At 37.5% G+C, this 25,039-nt stretch overlaps 3 protein-coding genes across 6 annotated transcripts in view; 2 read left to right on the top strand and 1 right to left on the bottom strand.

The window, feature by feature from the left end:
- LOC142066675 (solute carrier organic anion transporter family member 1A2-like) overlaps positions 1–25,039 on the bottom strand; it is a 68,447-nt gene that overhangs the window by 31,026 nt on the left and 12,382 nt on the right. For 2 of the 4 annotated variants that reach the window (XM_075114481.1, XM_075114491.1), the window contains exons 3-5: positions 8,743–8,803; positions 2,602–2,725; positions 1,942–2,038 (exon numbers count right to left, since the gene is read on the bottom strand). The gene's annotated coding sequence lies outside the window, so the exon portion shown is untranslated. The remainder of the gene's footprint in view (positions 1–1,941; positions 2,039–2,601; positions 2,726–8,742; positions 8,804–25,039) is intronic. The other 2 variants (XM_075114473.1, XM_075114464.1) reach the window with 1 other exon arrangement.
- On the top strand, positions 7,599–11,271 carry IAPP (islet amyloid polypeptide). Its single transcript, XM_075114503.1, has 4 exons — positions 7,599–7,649; positions 8,080–8,176; positions 8,324–8,458; positions 11,007–11,271. The coding sequence occupies exons 2-4, from the start codon at positions 8,097–8,099 to the stop codon at positions 11,197–11,199; spliced, it is 408 nt and encodes a 135-aa protein (XP_074970604.1). The 5' UTR covers positions 7,599–7,649; positions 8,080–8,096; the 3' UTR covers positions 11,200–11,271.
- LOC142055104 (uncharacterized) overlaps positions 21,327–25,039 on the top strand; it is a 30,421-nt gene continuing 26,708 nt past the window's right edge. The window contains exon 1 of the mRNA XM_075088613.1: positions 21,327–21,485. Coding sequence (XP_074944714.1) covers positions 21,327–21,485 — 159 coding nt within the window. The remainder of the gene's footprint in view (positions 21,486–25,039) is intronic.

Below are 25,039 nucleotides of genomic sequence, written 5' to 3'. Positions count from 1 at the left end.
CCTACCAGTAAGCATGGCTTTCTAACTACAAACACTTCATTTTTAAAACATGGGAAATTTTCATAGGACTGCCCAAAACAGGTATTCCTGCTCAGAAAGGTTTAATTTTCATGAAATATACATCCTCTTTTGACAATGGAAATTAAAGAACTGACTTCAAATAACAATGTACATTTAAGACCTTCTAATAAAAAAATGCATTACCTTTATGGTGGCAATTTTTACGTTTCTTTTAACAGTTATTTATTCAACTGCTACAGACTGTTCTGAGTATTGTAGAAGGCAAGAGTATGATGTTATGACCTAGAGCAGTGGGCTGTAATGATGCATAACACCATGGAGAAGATTACAACTGTTTATGATAACTGCTTATAAAATAATTTGAGTGTGTTAACCCTTCATTGACAAGAAATTATATGAAATATTATATTGATGTGAAATTATATACACTGCCAACATTCTTCATTTTTTAACACAATACCCATAAGTATGAACCATGTAGCAATGTCATAGTTATCTAAAATGAAACTAGCCATTTACAGCCTCTGTGAATGCATCAGGAAGGGGTACAGGCCCTCTGTGAAGTATAATGAAATCAAGCCTACAGTCACTAGAATCACAGACAGTAGCCAGAGGCCTACCCCTCCATCCGGAAATGTGTAGGAATCCTGTAAATCAAGAAGGAAAAAAAAGACGACTACCAATGTAGACAACAGTTTATGCAACAGAAAAGACTCTGAACCCAAAAGCAGAGCTTAAGATACCCATTCTAAATAAACACTTAGTACACACTCAACACCCACAGACTTTGAAGACACTTGTCCTGAAGTATGTGCTTCTCTGCTGCTCTGCACAAGGTTCTTTTCTGAATCAAACACTATGATAAAATGACTTCTCAGCTTTGTCCCACTGAAACTGTAGCGTTCATTAGCAGAATATATTTTAATATGAAATCATTTTAATACCTTAGTAGCTGAAAGATTCCAGAGCCTCAGGGTTTTTTTGTCTTCCAATAAAACAGTCCCTTCAATTTTCCACTGGGTATTTGGCTCAATAACAGTGTATTGCAAAAAACATCACCTTTTGAATCAGCCATGTCACTTGTAGCTCCTAAAGCATCTGAGAGAGCTCACATTTATATACTAGCTTTTCCATACCATTTGTGGTTTCTGTTTTCAGGGACGATCTCAGCCAAAAGCAGAGTGGTTGTTAAACGGATGGAAACAGCAATATTTGGTGTAAAAAATACTACGACAACGGAGCAAAAATCCACCAAATTTTTCCAGAAACACGTGCTGAAGTCCTAATGAATTTTTAATGGCTTCTTACAATAGAGAGGCAATTTCATGTACTGATTCACACTCCCTGGGCTTATCAAAATCTTTTCTCATCTCCAAGTAGAATGAAAAGGTCAGGTCTTGCACTCACACATGCAATAACCCAAGCATACAGTAAATGCAGCCCTACTGCACTTCTCTTTGAAGAAGGGCTATCTTATTTTGCAGCCACATGTGCCAACATACCATAAATAATTTATATTTCATGGTATCGTCAACCTAAATCCTCCTACGTAAGCTAGTGCACTGCATTTACCCTCAGTAAAAAATTATTGCTAACATGACTGATTCTCAGTTCAGCACAACTCTCCTTTTTAAACAGCAGAGAAAATGCCACTATTAATAGCAGAGCTGTCAAGACAACATCATCTAAAAGACTCAGAGTGTTTCAAGACAAAGCCAGATTGTCATTCTCTTGCTGCAGTTTGCGGGGGGTGGGCATGGGGGAAAGTCTGATTATTGAAAGTGAGATAGTTTAAAAGAAAACTTAGTTAAAACTTATGCACTGGATCAGGTAGGAAGGGCTGATGTGATTCTGTGCAGATTTATTTTGAAAACAGCAGTTTCTCTTACTGGTGAATGATTCCATTTGTTCTGTACTTACTAGCAATTCACCTCCGCTGAAATAAGTCTGGGGAGCATGGAGGGTGGTTCCTGGTCTCACTGTATCTTCTACAGATGTCTGTGCTCTTTATAAGATGCTGGGATGGGGAAGAGTGGGTGGAGAGTTTTCACAGTTAGACTTAGTAAATCAGAAACAGCACTTCTACACATACCTAATTCCTTAACCTCTTTTTTCCCCTTACAGGAGCATTCAGGAAGACCTCATTCTGCACATTCAGTAGCAATATAATCACTCTGGACTATTCTGTAAGGAGAGACCTATGCAGGGGACAGGATGCAAATTTACAATGCACTGTCTCTGTAAGGAGATACTCCAAGTAAGTGCCATAGCCTTCCTTTTAGCAAAACTATTTGTTCCGCTTTGAAGCGCACATGAATCCACATTATAGGACTCCATATACTATTGTAGTAGTGGTATATATACATTACAGCAATATATTTGAAAGCTGAATACCTTTTTATAGTTAAGTCTTACAGATAGTAACTTTAGAGAATGATCATAGCAGGAAGCAATGGAGGGCTTAGGTTACCAGGAAGGAAGAATAATAGTACTATATCATATTATTTATTTACCGTTAGAACTGTCTAGAGTCTTTGTAAGTGACATTTATAACCAAAGGAGAGTTCTGCTTTTACTTACACTTCTGGAAGAAGGTTGCAGAAGAGACTGGAAAAGAAAATCAAGAATTTAAGCCTTCTGTTGTATTCAGAGGTAAATTGTTGGACGCAAGCCAGTAGAAGCCATGTAATTAACACTCTGTAAACTGTAGGTAGGAATGGCATTAGGAACTATAACTCGTGAATCACTGTACTGTCAATTCTGACTTTTCTGATCTAAAAATGGGGTTTATTCCTCTTGCTTGGGAGACTCCCAGCTATAGGAACTGATTCAGCACAAATTCTGCTGAGCTCATTCTCAGAGCAATCATTACCAATAGCCTTTTAAGGCTACATCATTGCTTTGACAATGGTGTGAGCTGAGTAGCATAATACATCATAAAAGCCAGATTTAAGATATTGTTAACTATCCAGATGACTTCTTTCCATTTGCTAGTCAATTCCATGAATGGCTGACCCTTCATTTCTGAATCACCTGTTTTTTCCACTGGGGAAGAAATTAACTTTCGTAGAATCATTAAGGTTGGAAAAGACCTCTAGGATCATCAAGTCAAAGTGTTTAATAACTAGACTGGCCCCAAAACCGAGCCCTGGGGTTCCCTGCTTGTGACCAGCTGCCAAATGGATTTAGCTCCGTTCACCACAAGTCTCTGGGCTCAGCCATCCAGCCAGTTTTTTACTCAGCAAAAGTTTTTTAACTTTGCTCCTTTTACCTCTTCTGCTGCTTTTTCCACATTTCTTCCATAGGTTTAACATCAGTTTTGGGATTAACAAGAAGGGCTCTTTGAGTTTTTATCAGTGCTGAAATGCCCACACCAAATAGCAGTAACAAAGTTGGGCTAGCAAAAGCATATTTGATAAAACAATACTTAAACAAAGCAGATACACATAGCTTAAGTGTTAAGAGTAGCAAATTACAACTCCGCTCACTAGAAAATACAAACATTGTAGTATTCATCAATATAGTACCAAACAAGAAATACTGGGTAGAAAGTGTTAGAGCCAAAAATTTCAGACTTTGGCACCCAAATGTAAAAATTTAGGGAACAATTCGCATTCCAAATCATAGGTGTCTAGTGTAATTTTAGACTCCCTCTGCTGTTCCACCTCGTCTGCAGTTGCTACAACAGTGTCCTGCTAGTCAGGTTCATGCATGTCAGTCCTGGATATCCTAGGACATCAGAAATGATAGCAGAAAACTGTGTTTAGGCACCTGATTTACTCCTCTAATTTCAGATTTGGCCATTTCAACACAAGGCACTTAGACTGCCTCAGAGGTGCTGACATTATCAATGAAATCCTTTTTTTTATACTTTACTTCTGTTTCAAAGCTTGATTCAGACTTATTTAACAGGAATCAAAGGCTAACAAAATTGTTATAAAAATAAAACAATTTTGTCAGATCACATGAAACAACTCATATAACAGCTACAAGCAGTGACACATGCACCATTCCGTTTCATTACTGGTAATATTTACACTGATGCATATTAATGCTGTTGTTATGATGTCTGGTTTATTCAAAAAATTGAAATACGCTCATTTCAGGTTAATGCCTAAAGCTTTTACTTTTCTGTTTTGATACAACAAGAAAACTAAAAACTAAACCATGAGCTATTCACACATTTATAGCTCCTGGTAACTGAGCAACAATATAATTTACTGGAGAAATTTACCTTACATAGCAGAACAACATCTGGTAAAGTGCATGCAGCAGGTAATATGGGTTTTTTAACACTCTCACAAATGGGAGAGACACATCCATTACCAGAAGCCTTAATGCATGTAATTAATATTATTAAGCAAATGTGGAACTCAGAGATTGAAAAGCAGCCATTAAAAGTGGGAAACAGCTGTCCAGCAGGTGTCAAGAACAGCCTAAGAAAAGGTAAATATGAGAGAGGGAGACAACCTTAAACGTTAGAAACTGAGCACGTAAGAGAGTTAAAGCACCCCTGACAGAATTCATTTCACATATATTTAGACACCTGCAGTGTAAACATCTATATGTGAGCAAGTCACCCATGGCTGGTTTTATAGTCAAAAAGGAGGAACAGGCACAAATCATCTGAGCTATTTTAGACTTCTACATTAGAAACAGGCACTAGAATGCTCTCTCTATTCATCTCACAATTAGACAGATAAATCCCACTCCCCAGTACATAAGAGGAGTAGACACTTGAGACACGACTGGTTCCACATTCCTCCACTGCCAGTACGTTGCAGTGCAGCTCATGTTCATCATCTTGCAACTCAAGACATTTATGTAGGTAGTTTCCAGAAGGAACCGGGCATTGGCATGCCATATCTTCTGGATTCTTTGTAAACCTCAGCTCTGGTGTCCCCTAACCTTTATATAGGCACCATATTTCAGACAAATCTTTTCATACAGACTTAAACACCCATACAAATATGTAAAACTACCATGTTACAACTCAGGATAGAACTGGTTGTGGATCATGGGTTTATTTAGAGTAAAGTCTCTTTACTGAGAATACTTGACTTCTTCCTTAGGCTGATAACATTTGTTAGGTACAATCATGGCGGGGGGGGGCAGCCTAAGACCAAGGTTAAGGAACTTTGTCAGTAATAAAAATAGTTTTCTAACTGCTTCATTGAATGGCACTAACTGCACAGTACTTAGGGCCAGGTTCTTGAAATTTAAGTTATTAATAGTTCTTCTGTCAGAAAGATTACACAACTTCTAATTCCATTCTTGTTTGTGTGGGAAAACACTACTTCTGCTTAAGTGAAATTGCAACAGAAGCCACAATACCTTAATTTTGTTAACATTACATCTGAATAATAGTTGGAGAGACTTCTTGCTAACTCTGCCAAAATGCTATGTGGCCTGGAAGGCAGACAATGGTCCTGGGACATCATAAGTCCAGTTTGATTTCTATAATGCACTCAAGAATCAGCCTTTCTCCTCTTCCCTTAAAGCAAGGCCACTTGCAGGACAGCTAGAATTAGGATTTCAGTCCAATATTTCTTTGAAAAGCCTGTTTCACTTTTCCTATGTCAACCTATAGCTTGACTCAAGATTGACATAATAACTATTCACTTAGATGCCTTAAAATTTAACTGATTCTGAATAGTCAGTCCAATCTTCTAACACCTTAGATGCAAACTGCATCTGATCTATGTACTGCTTTTCAGGAGTTGAAACAGCATGAGCTTGCCTTTTTACAAGAGCTGAGCACATACCCCACTGCTGAGTGTCAGTGTGACCCAGATCTCTTCCCACTCTGGAAAAAATGCACCAAGGCATTTGAATTCAATATTCAAGCTGTGAATATTGGCTGGTGTCAATCACCAGCCAGATTATTTGCATAATTGTTTTTTTAGCACAATTCTATCACTGTAAAATGAATCTAATTATGCCTTCATTTCAGGGGAGTGAAATGGCTACTGTGAAACTAACACCAGAATGTTATTTCATTGTAGTCAAAAGCTACAGATGCAAATAACATCAGAAGACTCTTTGGAGAGATAACTTGTTTCAGATGTTGCATCAAGCATATTGTCATGGTGAAAATAAAACAACAATTCTCTCACACTGGGACTGTCCATCCAGAGGAGGAGGACAGGAACCTGGGGAGAAAAAAAGTATATGGTCATGTTTAAAAAAATCCCATTTTAAAACAACAACAACAAAAAAAACCCACCATTTTGTCACTTGCTAGAATCTTGCTGGCAGACTACCTGTAGTGTCAGGTTAAGAGGCTACTACCCCAGCTAAACACTCCTCCTGTGCCAACTCAAGTACCACAGATACCTGAAGAGGGCCAGCACTGGAACTTTAGCTGTTCCAGTGAAAACCTGGTGTTACAGACTAAAGCAGCAAAGGACGCTTCCAGTTAAGGCAATGTACTTGGCCTTGTAGCAGTTATGAATTAATTCATGTTCTGTGGGGATATGGAAGGTGCATATGATAACTTCTTATCCCAGAAAATTTTGCCTGGGCTTTCACATCAGCACCTTAACCTCCATAAATAATTGAAAGACCTGTTTTCTAAAGGCATCTGGACACCTAAAGGTATCTAATGAGACGGGAGGGGGAAGTAATTTGTCTAATTCCCACTGAAATTGGGAAAAAAATGGTTCTAATTTGTATCCTTGGAAATCTGCAATCAAGTAATTTATTAACAATGGATTTAGTCTATTAAAAGCTGTATATTTTTCCTTGAAACATACTCTATGCGTACTAGAGAAATAAACTTGTACAGCCAGCCTTTATTCTGCAATTTGCTAGCTTTTAAATCCTAGTCTTTGCCTTCTTAAGAATGTTAATTGACACAATTTTCATGCACGACAAAGAATCTACCTGTGTTAGTAAAACATAATATTTTCAATTAATAATGTAGAATTTTCATTCATATTTATACTTTACTGAAAAATGTACATTATTTCTACCTTGTTACCCTGAATGATCACCCTATCTGTCAACTGAAATAATTTTCACACTTTTCTTATTCCTCATACAGCTTTTATCCCTTCAGATACTTTTTTCTGTGTTTTGATCATTATACACTTCTATAACAGACCTCCACAATTTTGTCTATTCTCTCTTTTCTAAGATATCTGTTTTCTTATATTTCAATTACTGGTAAACTGGTGTTTCATTTACTCTGGCTTTCTTTATAATTTTTGTTACCTTACTGAGCCCTTGAAAACACCCACAGGGAATATTACCTCAGCATCTTATCAGAACTATAAAATTGAGGCTACAGTTCTGATGTGCAATATGCTATTACAGTATCTTCACGGGGGCATCCTGCATATGCCAGGTTAATATTTACTGATGTGCTAATGTAATAATGACCTATCTGCCTCTGCTCCTCTCAGGGGTACTTTCTATCTATAGGGATGGGAATTAATGACAGTCTCTCTGTGCTGCCTGATGTCAGAGCTGAGAAAAGTGTGGAGGGTATATAAGAGCTGTATTACTTGTCAGCAAGGAAGCGGGAAAAGGGATACTCCAGAGCTAGATGCAAGCGTGGAACTGTTGCACGTACCTTTCTTGCTAACACAGGCGTGCTTCTTCCATTAACTCCCGACCAGTAAAAGGTAAACAATTTCCCTGATTTTTTTTTTTAACTTGAGATGCAGTGCAACAGATGTGCTTTCAGGAAAGCACAATGTTTCTCTATTAATCAACAGCATTTTTCAGGAAAAGGCTAAGATAACTTCAAGGCAAATTGCACCTGGGACCAGAATTTGAGACTGGGACCAGAATTTTGAGACTGGGACATGTTGGGAAATACAAACTGGAGATAAGGGAAAGGATTGAAACTACTAGATGGAAAATGAACATTTGCTGCTGAGAGCTATGTCTGAAACTGCATTGTGTCATGAAACTTAGGGGGATCATTTTTTTTCACTCTAGCCTGTGAAAAAGACTAGCTGCTGTTGATTTAGGACAGAAAGGGCTTCAGTAATAGGACAGGCTGAAGACTATTTGGGTTTGTTTTCAGTTTTGAATCATTATTCTTTTCAGAAAGTTTGGAAGCAAAGATGTGCAACCTAAAGCTGTCAGTTTTCTTCATTGCACTTTCTGTCACTCTGAGCTGTTTGGAAGCTACACCTATTGAGAAGTGAGTAATAAATAATCACAGGTATTTCTTTTTAGGGGAAAAAAGTGTTCAGATTATTGCATGAATTGCTTTTGCTTTCATATCTCAAATAATATGAGCAAAAATTAAGCTATTCAATTTCACAGGGTATATTATTGTTGTTTAAAGATTACTGTCTGTGGCTGATGATCTATCTGACGGTACTTCCAAGAGACAAGGATGGATATTGCCAGTAATGTCACGGAATACACTCTCAGGACTTAGTGAGGAAATGCCAGAACAACCAGCAGCAAAGACAAAAAGGTATTGATTTTCCCTGTTTCTTCTAGTCATATCAGTTAGGATTAAATTATGAAGTAAACTTCATGTCAGTGATATTCTGTTACTTGTGACTCTTTGTGTCTGTTGTTTATTCTCAAAAAGAGCTTAAAATACCCTTCTTCTTGTAAAGAGAGCCATTCTGTAAGCATAAAGATCAAAGCATTCAGGGTAGAAAGTGAAATCCAGAGACAAAAGTTGTAGATCATTTAACCACTTTACAATTATAATGCTTTCATAAATGAAAAAGGCTACAAATACTACATTACCTTGAGAAGAAAGGTGTATTTTGAAAGGGCATTCTTATTTAAATTTGTCACATTTCCAAGCCTGAAAGGAAAAAAAAGAAAATATACCCTTCTTAATAACACTAATGCTCTGCTAGAGTGGAATTATTTTATAACATAACTATTTCCTGTAAGTAAGTAATATTTCATTACAGAGTTAAATATCAATTTAATCATGGAAGAAGGAAAAGAAGCAATTGGCTCTGATAGAATTTAAGTAGTCTAAAATGCATTCATGTTTATAAATCCATAAATCCAATTTCAGGTAACTTTTTTATTAATAAAATAGCATTTCAAAAAGTATTTGCAATTTGTACTAAAAGATAAACAGCCCTGAACTATTCTAACTGTTCATCAGGCTTTTGAGTGGATTTCTTTCAATGACGATTCTGTTATGGATAGGTTCAGTAAATGCGTGTCTGTATAGTTGACTGTTTCTTCCTCTCCAAATTTATTTTTAAAGTGTCATTATTATATGACAATTTGGTTATCTTCCAAAATATTTTGATAATGGAGATTAAGTTCCCACATTTTTACAGCAATTACATTAAAAAAATAGAATAATAAGTGTAATACTCAAACACAAGGCATAACCTTTATGAGTGTGGTATGCCTCAGCTGTTTTTCTGGGGCCTTGGTTTACAATCTTTTACTGGGTGAACTGTCTCATTGAAGTACGTATTCAGTTAAAGGCTGCAGATCAGAGAGCTAACGGGTATAACGGGTTCAGTCAGGCTAGGCATCAGCTTGAAATCTAGTAGCTTCCTGTAACAAAGTTTTAAAGGAGTTTTAAACTTGGAATGTCAGGGCCTGATTTTGTACCTTTAATGAAAAAGAGAATTTTGCCTCCACAAAGAAATCATGATTTCCATGAGAACCAGTTTCTATTTGAACCTCATATGTTAAAGGCTTGATTAAACTATTTTTAAATCAATAGAAATACCCATGAAAACATAAGAGAACCTATATCAAGACCTATCCAGCCATTTCCTTTAAATACAATTACATATTTAAAGTATTCATTACTTAGAAATTGCTGCCTATTTGTCAATGAAGAACCAATATAATACAGACATTTCTCTCACAATTGCTATTCCATTTGGATTCTTAGATTAATACAAGTAAGTCTAAGATAATAGATGACATTATAGATGACATTTTAGATAACATTTAGTCAATCAATAGGAAAATGTACTCATTGGTAATTGCTCAGAGTTTGAAACTGGGAAACTGTCACTCTCCACAGTAAATTTTTGCTGCAAACTCTTGTCTACCTCATGCCACATAAACATGAAGAAACCCAAGAAAATTAGCAATAACTCAATAAGCAATCTCGCCAAGCAAGTACTTCTGTCTGAAGGAACAACATAGTGGTCTAAGACACAAGTTTGAAAACCCAAGATCTCTCAAGCTAACTGTTGTATTGTGATTTAAAAAATAAAATAAATTTCATGCTACATAAATTCTACATGGAGTTCTATAAATGGTCTGTTGGTTCAAACCATAAAATGGACTTTTTAGATATAGATTCTTCCATGGACACTCTTTAAAATCTCATCTGGTAAATTATTATCTACCACAACAGCACTTTGAAGTTTCTGGTCTTTCAACAAAGATGTGGGTGTTTTTCAGTAGTGAAGAAATCTCTGTTTAGACAGAGCTTAATCTTAAGTGGTACTGAAGTTGGCAGAAGTTGGCAACTCCTGCCACCTCTCAAAATACATGGTGCAGTTGGGAGAAAGCCTTTGGGCACAATCCACTTGGTATGGATGGGAAGATTATGGCTCACTTCAATGAGAGTAAGATATGATTCTGTGGGAACAAGAGAACTAAATATTAGTGATCATTGTGTTAGTAATCCTCATTATATCAGCAAGAGCTCTGAATAGATTTAGAACTTCAGCTTAAAGCTAAACATTTATTCATTGCTTTCACTTACTGCCTTAACTATACTATCATTACAGGTTTTCTAGATGTCATAAACTGCTATGCAGAATACCAATAAAAATGGCATATGACTGTTAAGGTCTTTGCATTTAAATAACCCTCATCATTAAAACTCATAATAGCATACAGTGCAAGTTTTTTTCAGGCACAAAGTAGGTGGCAGGAAGATTGTAATGTTCCTGTATTTGTGCACATATTAAAAGAACTCCCACATTAGCACAGCTCAAATGCCTATTAGAAGTGGCACACTTGATTGCTCATCATTTGACTTAATCTTGGCTCTTTTTGTTTTACCTTAGTAGTCACCACCTAGAGAAACGGAAATGCAACACGGCTACGTGTGTGACACAACGCTTGGCTGACTTTTTAGTTCGTTCCAGCAACAACATCGGAGCAATTTATTCACCTACCAATGTGGGGTCTAACACATATGGAAAGAGGGACACAGTTGGGCTTTTAAGCAGAGAACCCCAAAACAAGGCACAGCTTTAGGGTGTTAACATGACTACTGATACAGTTTTCATTAGGAGCTCAGTTTTTAATGTATCAGTAACCTTTTGGTCATTTATTACTTGTACAGTCTTAACGGTGCCTTGTTTTCTTTGTGTGCGTGTGTGTGGGTATGTGATTTATGTTCATCATTTCACTATGCATGTACAATGACATGCATAGGCTATTGTTTGAAGTCCATTAAGAACTCCAGAAATCTGCTTGTCAAATTCCTTTGTAAAAAAGAAATATATATAAAATACAATAATAAATGGACAAGTAATTGCAACAGGGTTTATTATTATTATTATTATTATTATTATTATTAATATTAAAAGGATGAAAAAGATAACCATGATGTGTATGTCTTTATGGTCACAGTTTGGGAAGAGAAAGAAATCATCTTAATTGAGACCAGCAAAAACCAGAATGCTAACAGAAGTTCGGTCCTAATGAAAGTGAAACAGAAGAATCTTCTGCTTTTGAAATATCTACAGTGTGTTGTTTTGCACAACTGAAGGAACAACTAGATAAGACAAGATGGCTGCATTGTGCATATGATTACACCAGTTAACTAACTGGTCTCTTTCCACCTCAATGTGCATTAAGCAAGTAGAAGTGGTCTTGCAGCACAGACTTCCATACATAAGGAGCATGGGACTTTAAGAATTGATAGTTCTTACTTTAAGATGGTATCAGTAAAATGTAAGCATAATGGGCATAACTGCTTTTGAACATGAATAAAACAAAACTCCGTTAACAAGCCAGCAGAAACACCTGTCCCTGGGTAGTCCTTTCCTTCAACTAGAGTAACAAAGAAAAGAGATAAAATCAATGAGCAGTTCAGGCATCAAAACTTATCATAGAAATAGGGTAAATTTGCCTGCTGGCATACTTATGTTGCTACCAAAATCCAAGAAAACTAGTTTAGAGATGGGCGGACCTTAAAGAAAATTTGACAGTGTTTTTTGCTCCTACCTCAGCCCAGTATCAGTTCAGGCTTAATAAACATGCTTTTTCCTTTAAACTGTTAAGCAAACTTCATAGACATCCTTCTGTGACATCCTATATCACAGCAATAGTTGTTTTGTCCATTATTTTCTCAGCGAAGTGTTCACTATCATCGGAAAAACATAACTGTCCAATTATGAAAAACATTCAGCAGAAGCTTAGTGCTGAAGACGCAAATGATATCTTAATAATTGCCTTTGGTTGATTTGCTTCTATTATGAAGAATGCCTCAAAATAGAAATATTTCTGCTAAATTTAATGTTACATGGCACATTTCTTTCATTTCACAACTAATACATGGGAATAAAAACTACTGCACAGAATTTTTTCTGTAAAAGTGTTACTTATTACTCTTTTTGTTGAGAAAAGTTTCAATCTTTGTTGATGTTCTAATGGATATTTATTCTGAAAGTTATTGAGAAAACCATTCAGTTGGTATTAAACTTGTCTAATATTTCTGCCAGCGTGAAACACTTTCCATTCAAGTTACTTTTGAGATATATTATACACTCGTTGTGGGATTAATTTGTTTTTCAGCTAGAATATTTACTTTTCAGAAAAGAAATGAGAAAGTGACAGGATAGCTCTGAAGTGCCACTATGATGATGTTTCTACACAGGAGTAACCAGGTGGAGTCTTCACTTTGGGTGGATGCTGATTTATAGGCTGATCCCAACCTGAAATACGCACAATGCTTTATGCATCAGCTTTTGCTCTTTAAGCTACCATTTGACAATCAAAACAAAGCACAGACTGTCTATGCATGGGTTCAGTGGAACTGTACACATTATCTTCTGCCCCATGTACTCCTGAACCTGATGGATTTGATACTAACATCTATTTCACGTTTGCCCCATTTGGTAAATACTGAAAAAAGTTACTCATCTCCCAGATCAGTGAAACAACAGAGAGGGATAAGAGGTTTATCGATAGCTCAGAGGGGGGCCATCTCACCTATCTTTAGATGCTTTTTGTCTAACCAGTTGTCAGTGGTCTCCTGCTATTTGGCGGAGAAAGATAGCTACTTCCAATTCATCCCAGCTTAGATATCTATTTTAGGATGGTGTGAACCACACTTTTGAAGTTCCTCTAATTCTTCATTGAGGATAGAGAGTGTCTAGCCAATTAACTGCAAACGGGCACTTAACTTCAAGATAACTAGTTAGTTGACACAAATCCCACCTGCAGTTGGTATGAACCATTCAACAAAAAACAAACAAAAGTACAAAAAACCCCCAGAAACCAAACCTCAGGCTCCAAATCATCAGAGTGATCAACTCTCATAATCTGAACTGTTAGTTAATTCATTAGTCCGAGCATCTTGAGAAACTGCCTACACTGAGAAGGGAAAGAGGAGAAAAAGAAAGGGAAAGAGAGGAAAAGAAAGGGAAAGAGGGAGGGAAAAAGGGAAAGGGGGGGGGGGGAAGGGAAAGAGGGGGAAAAAAAGGGAAAAAGGGGGGAAAAATGGGAAAGGGGGGGAAGGGAAAGAGGGGGTAAAAAGGGAAAGAGGGGGGAAAAAGAAAAAATAAACACTTAAACATTAATTCATCAGAACCCCAAACAACATAACTTCAGACATTTCAGAATACGAAGACTGCTAGCTGAAGCCTAGTTAAATAACTAAAATTGAGTGCCTCTAAATATTTTTTAAAATCTCATTATGTATTTATCTGCATCTTTAGGGACATAAATATTTTTTGAGAATCAGGTCTTACATAGCTTTGGTTCTTTTTCAATTCATCTGGACACCCTACATCTTTCAGAGAATATGCAAGAAAAAAAACCACAGAAGAGGAAAATCAAGAATGTAGACAATGTGATAAACATGGCTATATTCCCTTTAAAAATAAAAATACTAATTCTCTGGTTTTTTATGTTTTCTATTAAGTTGTCTTTAAAAGGAACAGAATAAGGGCATAATATTTAATTTCACTAAATGAGAGGGGGAAGAATAAAAGTAATCAAACAAGCAAAAGGAATGTTAAAAAAAAAGATTACATGAACATGAAGAATGTTTTAAACGGAGTAGTAGGCCCTAGGGTCTAATATTTCTCAGGAACTATGACAGCTTCATAAAAGACAGAATTTACATTTTTTCATGATGAATAGCATCGAGGTAAGAAATTTATTTCATTTTCAAAAGCTTGGCCTAAAACTAAGAAAGTGCACAATATTCATGCAATGTAAAACACAATTTTATTGAACAGTAAATTTTAAATTAATAGTTTCAATTTCTATTAAGAAAATATAAATATTTTTCAAGTAGGTAAGATTTTTGGTGAGAGCTTTACACACCAGTTTGGCAAAGCTTCCATTCACTTTCAACAGGATAATGTTATTAGCAAGTCTGGATTTTACTGAATGGCTTTCTAAAACTATTTGAAACTTAACACATTGATACTATGAAGAAAATCCATTTCCTGTAATGTACTACTGAATATCTTCAGTAGCTGCCATCTTCACTTTCTAGAATTATGTTGGGTTTGATTCAATTAGCTCACTTACAAATATAGTTTGACAGGTATGGTAGACTCTTCCTGTTCAGTTACAGGGTTAAGTAATTTTGTTGTCTAGCTTCATTATCATATAGAAAAGTGATCACTCTGCATTGCTTTTGCAATGCAACTAGCAAAAAGCTGAGGTGAGTCACATCTCCTTGCTCTATACAGAGTATAAAAATAATGGTCGAAATAATGTGAAATAGAATCTTTCTATGGGATATGCCAACTTCTGTTTCAATCATCTTACAATAACCTCTATTTTTTCACACTCAAAAAAAAACCCTATACTGAAAAATAACATATTTTTGTGAATCTGTGTAAGCTTCAATAACCAGACTCAAACTCAGACCTGAAAACCACCATTTAAACTAAGCTTCAATCTGCGAACAAAGTCCCCCAAAATCTGGATTCTCTACTGACCAGTTTTTCTGAAAATTTTAGACAAATTGGTTTCCAGCTTCAGTTGATACCAATACTATGTATCCTTAATTAGATCCAGTTAAGAAATGCTTCTCTAACTAAAACCTATCTTCGTATCAAAATGTTTAAAAAATTCTCAAACTAGGAATCATATATGCCATCAAAAGTTGAAGGTCATGACGTCAGAAGCTCGCTGAAGGATGAGACAATGGTGATAAGACAATAGTTAAAACTGCTGTTAAGTATGCAACAAATTTTCTCCTTGAATGCTAAAACATCTAACAAAAAGAACACATTCATATGGATTTTAATCCTAATAATAGGGCTGATGTGAGTAACAATCATGCCATAAAGTCACTATTTCCTAGAAATGCTTTTATAAATACAAAATCAGTTTAATTATTCAAAGGAAGAATCTGAGATCTGCCCCTACTTTAATAACATTTTTCCTCTACAATAAAAGACACCTTTTGATTCAGCATTAGAGATGGTGAAACTGTTTCTTATAGGCTATTTTACAATAACCTTAATATACATGATTGCTGCAGAGGTAGCCTGAGATCTGCTGCAGAACAACTGGTGACACAAAGGGTGATAGAAACTGAATCGCATTTCTTTAGTCCCAAATTTTGATTAGTGCATCACCTATGTGGTAGGTTGGGTTTTTTCTGTTTCGTTTTTCAAAAAGAATTAAAATACTAGGATGTATTAAAATCACTGGAGTTGTATTAAATAGATCATTACATGCGATAGTTGAAATAGCTGGAATAATTTTGGAATGAAATGCTACTCAATATGATTAAAATATGATTAGAACCAGAACCTGCATATTATTTACACCATAAACAGAGGTAGATCACTTTATTCAAACAGAATCAGTCCTTATTCATTAAGCAGTCCCTTTGGAAGAGGTCAAAGTGGGACTTGCCTCCACTAAGGGAAATGCGTAAAAATTTAATCAGCCTGTGACTGTCAGATCAGCTCTGAAGAAGCTGAGCTACTTAACTCTCAGAATATGGGTCATTTTTAAACATCATTCTTGGATGAGCTCATTACTTGTTTCATATGGAACTAGCCACATAACAGAGGAACTTTTCTTTTTAAAGAAATATTTTTTTTTACAGGGCAAAGGGAGAAAGGAATCCTAAAAACTCGAGAAGAAGACAAATAATATCAGGGTTGCAAAACACATCAATCCTTTTATCAGGATCAGTAGGCGACAGGTAGCCATTTTTTATTTCTAAATTGTCTGCTGTGTTACGATACAGGAGGAGAGAGAAAAAACTAAGATCATGGGACAGTATATTCATTCTTTTGGAGAAAATACAGATTTGAAGCAGCCTAAAGATGGTTGAGTGGATATTAGGAGGAAAGATTGCCTCACTGCTCCAAGCACCACTTCAGATTTCAGGATGACCACATAGTGGTATTAGAGAGATCAGAAGTCGCTACCTCCACTGTAACAAAGATATTCACACCCAGAGCACGTTAACAGGGCCAGTACTTTCCGGTCATGTTCCAGATGCAGTACCTTGAAAGATGCTGCTGGAGCAAGTGGCCATCGCCTGTACTTCTTGGGAGCTGCTGACTTCTTAGCCAATCTCAAAAATCAGGCTAGCTCCCCCGCACTAGGTGCTTCAGGCGTCCGCATGCCACAGTTCCCCTTAGTCTGTTTTCGTTAAACTGACACCCTGAAAATTTCCGGGAGGAGGCACTGATGCTGCTTGCAACTGCAGGAGGCAGGGTTAAGTGTGCACAATGGGGCTAGCAGAGCCTGTGGTCAGGGGAAGCCACAGCAGAAGCCATCAGTACTTTTCCCAGCCTCTCTGGTTTTCTGAGGTTATCCCTGCATATCATTCCTTCTTGAGGAAGACTTACTGAGCAAGGACTTTCTAAAAACATTATTCTTGAGTCCATAGTTACTTGCTGTTAAGTAATTTACTAATTTTTTTTAGGAAACCTTTTCCAAAATTAAAAAGCAAGTGTTGTCACTAATTTTTCCTAAAATGTTTTCCCTAGTATTGCAGTAGGAGTTTCCCAAGACCCTTTGCACGCACTCCACCTGCTAACATGCAGCTTACATGCAGTGAGGACAAAGCCAGATCAGATATAATCATGTTTGGAAGAGACCTAATAAATAAAAATGTTGTTAGATGATCGCAGAGAATGTAAACAGGAAAGAAACCTAGCATTGTGCTAGTTTCTTTCTGGAAGAGAAAAAGGTTGTGTTTTTGTCATTATTCAGTCAGTGTTTTCCCAGCTCAAATCCAGGCAAATGAAGCACACCATTGATGGCATCAATACCAGTACTGTAAGCTTGAACACACTGAGTGAGCCTAACGTAGCATAAAGCTACTAGACCATGATATCTGGAATTGAACAGTTGCAGGAGAAGTCTGCTTTACCCTAATATTCTTCCTCTTCATTCCACACCTTAGGAATATAACTTCTGTGAATCACCACTCACAGCTGTGAACAAAAGTAATTAAAACCCCAATTCTTTCCACATTTTTGACATTAAACAATTGGCATTGGAGACGAATGACACTGCAGAATGATTTCCATCACCAATCACCCTTAGTATCACTTTCAGCTGGATCAGCCTTAATATGTGGAGGGAAGCTACCCACAAAACTAGCCATTACCTAATTCAAGAGTAATCTGGAGGATAGTTCAGGCAGTTTTTTCCAGAACAGTATGCTGCAAAACTGACCCTGTAAAATCAAGAGAGAACTCCCTCTGTCCCTAGAAGGATATACATGTGCTCAGCTCTTATTCCAGCAGAAAATTTTACTATATTTTTCCTGTCCTTTATGGGATGCTGAACTAAATGCAAGGGCTCAGCTGTCATTTTCTTGCACTTCCCTATTTTCACCACTTCTTTGCACCCCAGAATCCTCAGGCTCACAGATCATCATAACTAGGGTTTGTGCTACTGAAATCCCCAACAGTTTTTCCAGCAAAATCTCTCCCACCAGAAGGGACAGCTTCAAACAAACAACAGACTCTCCGTCACAAGGAGAGGCTGACTCGAATGGACAACGGAAGCAGCTACGCAGAAACAACATGGATTTATCTAATGACCACGTGAGGAAACAGGAGAAGACTTTCCCAACACTAAGGTAAAAAACAAAATCTTGAAACAAAATGGTGGATACATTTTTGTTGCTGAAAAGAAATTTTTTTTACCAAAAGTCACAGAGACTTTCAGAGACCTGTATTAAAGTCTTCAACCATAACAAATCTGTACTCGCCTTCAAAAACATTCCACCACGTATTCAGGTAGCTATGTCATAATACATTTAGCAAATTAGAGAGCACATCTCATTTCTGACATCATTTTTCAGAAAAGTAACATTTATGTAAAGATCACTATCAAGTTGGGCAGTACAAAACCTGGCTAGAATAAGAAACACTAGTTTACTAGGAAATAGCTTCTGAGTCAACTTCAGACCCCCAAAACAGTGGGGTTTCAGATCACTTACATTACTAATAGGAGCAAAACTGACACTTCGTGGAAGTTCTGCAGCAAGGCGGTAGCAACGAGCCTTGGCATACAGACCATTTCATTGACCTTCTGCATATGTGTGTATGCATGCACATGTGCAAACGCAGCCTAGGGTAAAATTCTGCAGCTTTAGGTAAATAGGAACTTCCTCTCTGGTTTTCGTTTGTGGGGTAACACACTGAAGTTCCCAGTTTCTGCTGAGCTTCAACTGATTAATCCAACTAGTTATTATTTATAACAGTATTGCCAGAACCAATATCAATATTAATTTTTTTCCTTTTGTCAAAATTATTTTTGATGAATGCCAAAAATATAAGAATACCAAAAGCGTTTGAAATCAGCACACATGTTATTACATGGTCTGGGAATTGGGGAAGAATTAGTTAAGAAGCATAATTTATTAATATTGCGTTTGTTGGTTTTGCAGGTAAACTATGAAAAAAATATGCATAGCATGATGAAACTGAGGAAGCATCTAATAAGCAGCCTGGAAAAAAATCTCAAAGACATAAGTGAAAATAGAAAACAGCTAAGGTAGAGGGGACACTATAGGTGGCAGAGCTAACTTTTGCATCTTTTGAGACCAAAATGCATCCCAAGGTTTCACACCAGCACAAAAACTTAATACTTCTGTCTGACTTTCAGGACTCAAAGAAGATCATAAGTTTTGAACAGGTCTTCTACACAGGAGCTAGTTTTATCCTAGAGGTGAAAATCTCAGTTTCTTCATTTAATCACCATATTAAGTAATGAGTTTGAGTAAAGACTGCAGGATTTAGCCTATTGCTACTACGAGTCGGTGGAATCAAGATTGTGCATGTTTTAAGAAATTCTTTTCTGTACCCTCTATTCACAAACACAAGAGACTCAAGTGAGATCAATCAATGGTCATAAATTTTACTGCTCACGTATTACACTGTGTTTATTTATATATGCTGGAAGGGACTAGAGATTGGGTATATGACTAATGCTAAGGTTATAAATTGCTCAGAAAAGAAACCTAAACATAACTGCAAACTTCCTCCTCATCCAAACACATCCGTCACATTCTAATAATATGAAGTGCCATTCTAATCAAAAGTGAACTGAACTTTTTATTTTTTTTTAATCCAGATATCTGTATCCAATGCATATTCACTGACAAAAATAGTATTCTTGACTTTGGTGGGTTATATTACTAGATAATTAAGGAACTAGAGAACTATCACAAATCACCATGACAGCGGCTTTTCTTCTGTTTTCCATATCCTATAGAACCTTTTCTCCCCCCCCCCTTTTTTTTTTGCATAATATCTTATAACTTATAATATAACTGAAATTAAAATAACCATCAAATGAGCTGGCACAGACTGGGAACTTGTTATTTTACATACTGGGTGCCACTCTATGCCTCTGAATCTCTCTTTGAAATATCTCTTCAAAAAATGCCTGATGTTTTGAGCTGAGAAAGATAAGCTGGAGACAAGACCTAAAGAAATTTTGTACCTGCCTCATTGTTTTCCATTGTGTTTCACTCTCAAACCTAATAAACACCGCTCATAAATTTACACTGTTAACTATTTCACTGTGGCTGAAGCAGTCAAGGATGTAGACATAAAAATTACAATGGTGATCTGCCAATCTGTTGATAAAGCCACTTCCTTTGGGCAACATGTTTTGCTATCACTAGCAGCTTCAATTGTCAGAGTACTCTGGAATTCTCCTTTGCAAAACAGAAAGTTTGATACTCTCATCTGTGTGAGTCTTCAGAGATGCCATTTGGCCAGATCAACTTTTCAAAGCAAAGCTGATTATCAAAGCCACATACATCACATACCGGGTGAAGTTTAAATATAAAGCAAGTCCAAATAAAGCCCAAGTGCGCAAGCATAAGATAAAGCATGAATATTTTTTCTAAGGATATATCACTCATTACCACCCAGTACCATTTTCTGTTTAACCTTTTATTGCATCTACTTGTGTCAGTCAATTATATATACACTCTTTAAGCCTGTGTACTTTTTCCCCCACCTTCTATGTAATGCTTTTACTTTTCAGTGCATTAAAGGGTATTATTGCAGCCACAGAACACTCCTATTGCTCTTATCTTTCCCCAATATGCAACAAATAGTATTAAGACAGCCTTCGCCTGCCCTCCCGCACTTAACTTCCCCTAAACATTGCTTTCCAGATTTGATCTCCACATCCTCAGTTTGTTGCAACCTGTCTTCCCCTGTTCAATTGCTTTTAACCAGTGCTCCCACCCCTTTCTCCTCTTAGAAAGGACAGCCTAGGAAGGGGTTGGTCTCAGCAACATCCCTGCACTTAGACAGGACATCTTATACTATATAGCCTGACACATCCTAGTATCAAAGGTACTAAAAGGAATAGAAAGAGAAGGACTTTTGCGAGGGTAGAAGAAATAATAGAAAGTTCTTTCCCAATTTTTTTTTTTTTGAGCAGTGTCATCCTGAACAGAAACATACAGGAGAAATTTAAGAACAGGGAAGTACAACTTGTGGGTAGGATACTGGCACACTCAAGATGAGACACTTGGGTAGGTCACAGCAGCGGCTTTACTCCCTCTGAGGTCCCCTTTTTTTTCCCCCCAAGTGTTACAGAGCAAAGGAAGGTAGTTCTCAGTCAACAGTAGGGCCAGTCAGGTTCTACTGTACATACTGTCTGCAGATCTGAGTGCAACCAAAAAGGACATGGCTCTAAGTTGTAAGGACATGAAGGGGGCAGAAGCCAAAAGGGGCAGCACAAATCCTAGTGCAGTGGAGGCTTCCTATCAAGAAGACACCAGCCAGTGTCAGTGTGATGACTCACAGCACAAAGAGGAATTCAGTGAGGAAGAGGAAGAGGCACTGGTAAATGAAATCCAACCTGGTCACAGGACCTTTTCTTCAGGGACAAGATTCCTCCTTCAGCTCTATTACATGTCTTTAACCCCTTTCACCTCCTGCCTCTTATCATGGCCATTGCTCAGCCTGGCCAAATCTACACGGTACCCAGTCCTTCCAGACCTTTTGTTCCCCAGTACTGGTATGGTCTCTGCTCTCCTGCCTCTCCAGCTTTTGACCCCCATGCTGTTCTGGAAGCTGATGGCAGCTATTCTGCTATACAGTGTCTTCAGCACAAATATGTACTTGAAAAATACAAATCAGTGCCTCCTGGAGTAGCATTCTGCTGCAATCAGTTGCAATTGCCCACGGAATCAAAGAAAAACAGAAGCGGCCGAACTGGCTGGGCACTTGAATACAATACACAGCTGAAGCCATACACAAATAAAACTGTTATACCCCAAAGAAAATAAAAAAATACCAGTTTTGTAGTGAAGCACAGAACTGCATCAATTTCCACAATAATCGGACAGAGAATGATTGCTCTGAGTCTATGCTATGACAAGAACATGAAAGTCACGTCTGATGGCAAGGCAGAAGGGACCTGGTGCCCTCATCACATCCCCACTCCAGAACTGATCCCTTCCTCCCTTCTACCTCCACATCATCAGCACACAGCCAGTTCCTCGTTGGCAAGCCATGGGGTATTGATTACCATCCACACTCACCCTTGCTCCAGCCTGCACCTGATAGATGAGCTAGAGCTGCCTGCCTAAGAGCTGCAGCCCTAGCACGGCCCAGAGCATACTTCACTCCTCTCACACCCAAGTCCACTCTCTCCAGCAGAGCAGCAATGTCCAAGTCCAGTTTTCAAGCTGCTCTTCTCCCTTTCAAAGAAAACTTAGAAATAAAAGCAACTGTGAGCCAGAAATACAGCCAAGTTTGTTTGCCCTTGAAAGGAGGTGGTCACACACTGTGAAAGAAAAAAATGAGCAGAGAACTGCTAAGGAAATATATTCACCCTAGTATCTTCTCTAGGCATTAGTCAAAAACTCCACAAGTTGAGCAGCAAGATACTACTTTCACAATCCTGAGGTAAAATTTTTGTGCTTTTTCAACACAAATCGAGGAAACCCTAACATAAGGGCATACACGCTGCTGAGGAGGAAACACATTATTGATAAATTGAGGTTCCCTCTGACTAACAGAATGTGTAGAAGAGTCAAGTAGTTCCTTTACTTAGTGCCAGAAATGCTCTCAGAAGTAATATAGTTGCAACCTCTATAAGCAACAGGGTCAGCAAAAAAGGCAAACATCTGTGCTTAAAACAAGTAAGTTTCAGACAGAGATATTGAGATCATGAATGAGTTAATACATAAATGCAAGTCAGCAGAAAGGCATTTCCACAGAATTAAACCTTTGGAAAATGGAGAACACAAGGGGAAAATACTTGGAGAGCAGGAAAAATGTTTTCTCCCTGAAGTGGGGAAAACGGACTCAGAGAAGCTTTGTTATCCACCACTTTCACTTGAAAATTTGAGCTCATGGCATTATTGTAGGCTATAAAAGGAGTAAAAGACAGGAACACCTTCACACTGTGAATCCTCTGGCCAGAAAAAACTTCCCAGCAAATGTCAAAGCAGGGAGGAAAGCATGCTTTTATTCACAGCATGTATGTAGTTCATCCGCTGGAGTACAAGGATCCCCACTCTCCATTGCTTCCTTCCTTCTGCCAGGAGAGCAGTCTGCAACTGTCCTCACTGCTTCTGCAGACACAGGCCATGGGTGTCACCAAGAGGACTGAGGTTCACCCTCTTGCCCTGAGGGATGAACCACTCGACAGGGCCACCAGTTTCAGTACATGGTTGCCATGTGTCATGCTCAGCTCCTTTGTAATGAAAGAGGTAAAGACAACCTCAAGGATCCTGGACCAACGCTCTGGCTGCCAGCACATCCTGAAGTCCATATCTTCACTACTACTGCAATCGAGGCTGATGAGATTAAGGAAATACAGACATATGGAAGGCATTTACTGAACTCATAATGCACATGAGCATATTCCTTTTTTATATTAGACCCTGATCTTGCACTGAACTTCTATTTTCTCCATTATCCAGTATCTCGACAACAAACCAACCCTACTCAGATGATCAAGAAAGCCATGCTACCCGGCAGGGAGCTGCCAAGATGGTTGTGAATGTAGAGGAGTTCTTCTTTATTACCACTGTGGCTCTGGTCTTCAAAGAGACACTCTTCCAAGCTTTCCATTTTTTGTTCAATTGAACTGAATCATTGAGTAAGGTTTTCTCACTGAACTAAGAATATAATTAATAATAGATTTGCTACAGATTAACAAACTGGCTCCCTAGATGAAATATGAGCCAGAAGAATCAACATAACTGATTAATAAGAGTCAAGTTGTATTAAAGACAGGGCAAACAGTAACTCTACAGATGTCTGTATCTGATGGCTACAGGTTTCAGAAGAACTTGAACCAGCACAATTAGTGGAAAGGCTGAGCTGGGGAGAGCAGGTGTGCAATAATATTGCTACTGCTGTAAACTGCCTTTAGCCACTGATTAATCTAATCACCACAATGATACTCCTTTCTTTTGTAAAATACATTAAAAAGTAGCAAAACACTACCAAAACAAAAATAAAAGCCTAAGTGAATGGAAAAGAACAGTGGAAAGGGCTGAAGAGTCCTGTAACTCAGTACCATGGTATGCATCATTTAAGGGGGATGTGAGGAATGAAAATAACTGTTACTATTATTTACATTCATAGTTTGCATTAGAAATAGGAATAAAGGCAAAGGAGGAAGAAAAAGCACTAGGCAATGAAATATTAATAGAAGTTATATATAGCTTTTAATAAAAAGAAAACAACCATATGAAAAGTAGGTAAGCTAGACAAAGGAGAAATTAATGTAGGAAGAAAAAAAGTAAAAAATAAAATAAACTGAAATTGAGAATTGTAATACAAATCTTCAGCACAAAGTCTGGAGAACAAAAAGAGACCCCAGAGGCTGTTTATATCCTGAATACCCAGGGGAAAGGTAAGAAAAGTTAGACTGGAAGAGACGTTCAGAGGATATAGAAAGTGCTAATCAGAAAGCTCACGAGCAATTAACTAAGGCAAATAAAAAACGCATTCATGTAGACCATGCTAAGCCTGGAATCCAGAAAAAAAAACGGGACAAATAGCACTCCAGCCAGCCAGGGTTCCGAAATAATTTCTACCATGCCACAGAGTACGTAGTCCTCTGCAAACAAAAATAATAATGATGGGAGCTAAAAAGCTCTGTGCTATCAGGAATAAAATTCTGAATATGATGGTTCTTTTATTGGGGAAAATAACGAAAGAAACCAGCCAACAACATCAGTAAAGGCAAAAAGTTCCTCTGCAAAAGTGCCCACGGAAACTGGAAGGGAACATCCCTGTTCCTTAAATCTAAAATGCTTATGTCCCACATGTTGTGTTATATACTTCTACAAAAAGGGATTTACATTATGAGAATGCCAGCAAAGTTTTATCTTATGACTCAGGCCATGTGAGTGAAAAATTAGTCAATTATTCTT

This window comes from Phalacrocorax aristotelis, chromosome 1, assembly GCF_949628215.1.
Source record: "Phalacrocorax aristotelis chromosome 1, bGulAri2.1, whole genome shotgun sequence".
NCBI lineage: Eukaryota > Metazoa > Chordata > Aves > Suliformes > Phalacrocoracidae > Phalacrocorax > Phalacrocorax aristotelis.
This window is presented reverse-complemented; position numbering and strand designations above follow the sequence as displayed.

Excerpts from the sequence above, each read along its gene's own strand:
- IAPP (XM_075114503.1), top strand. The coding sequence starts at position 8,097 with ATGTGCAACCTAAAGCTGTCAGTTTTCTTCATTGCACTTTCTGTCACT. Across the intron at positions 8,177-8,323 it reads GAAGCTACACCTATTGAGAA|ATTACTGTCTGTGGCTGATG; the intron begins GTGAGTAATAAA and ends TGTTGTTTAAAG. Across the intron at positions 8,459-11,006 it reads CCAGCAGCAAAGACAAAAAG|TAGTCACCACCTAGAGAAAC; the intron begins GTATTGATTTTC and ends GTTTTACCTTAG.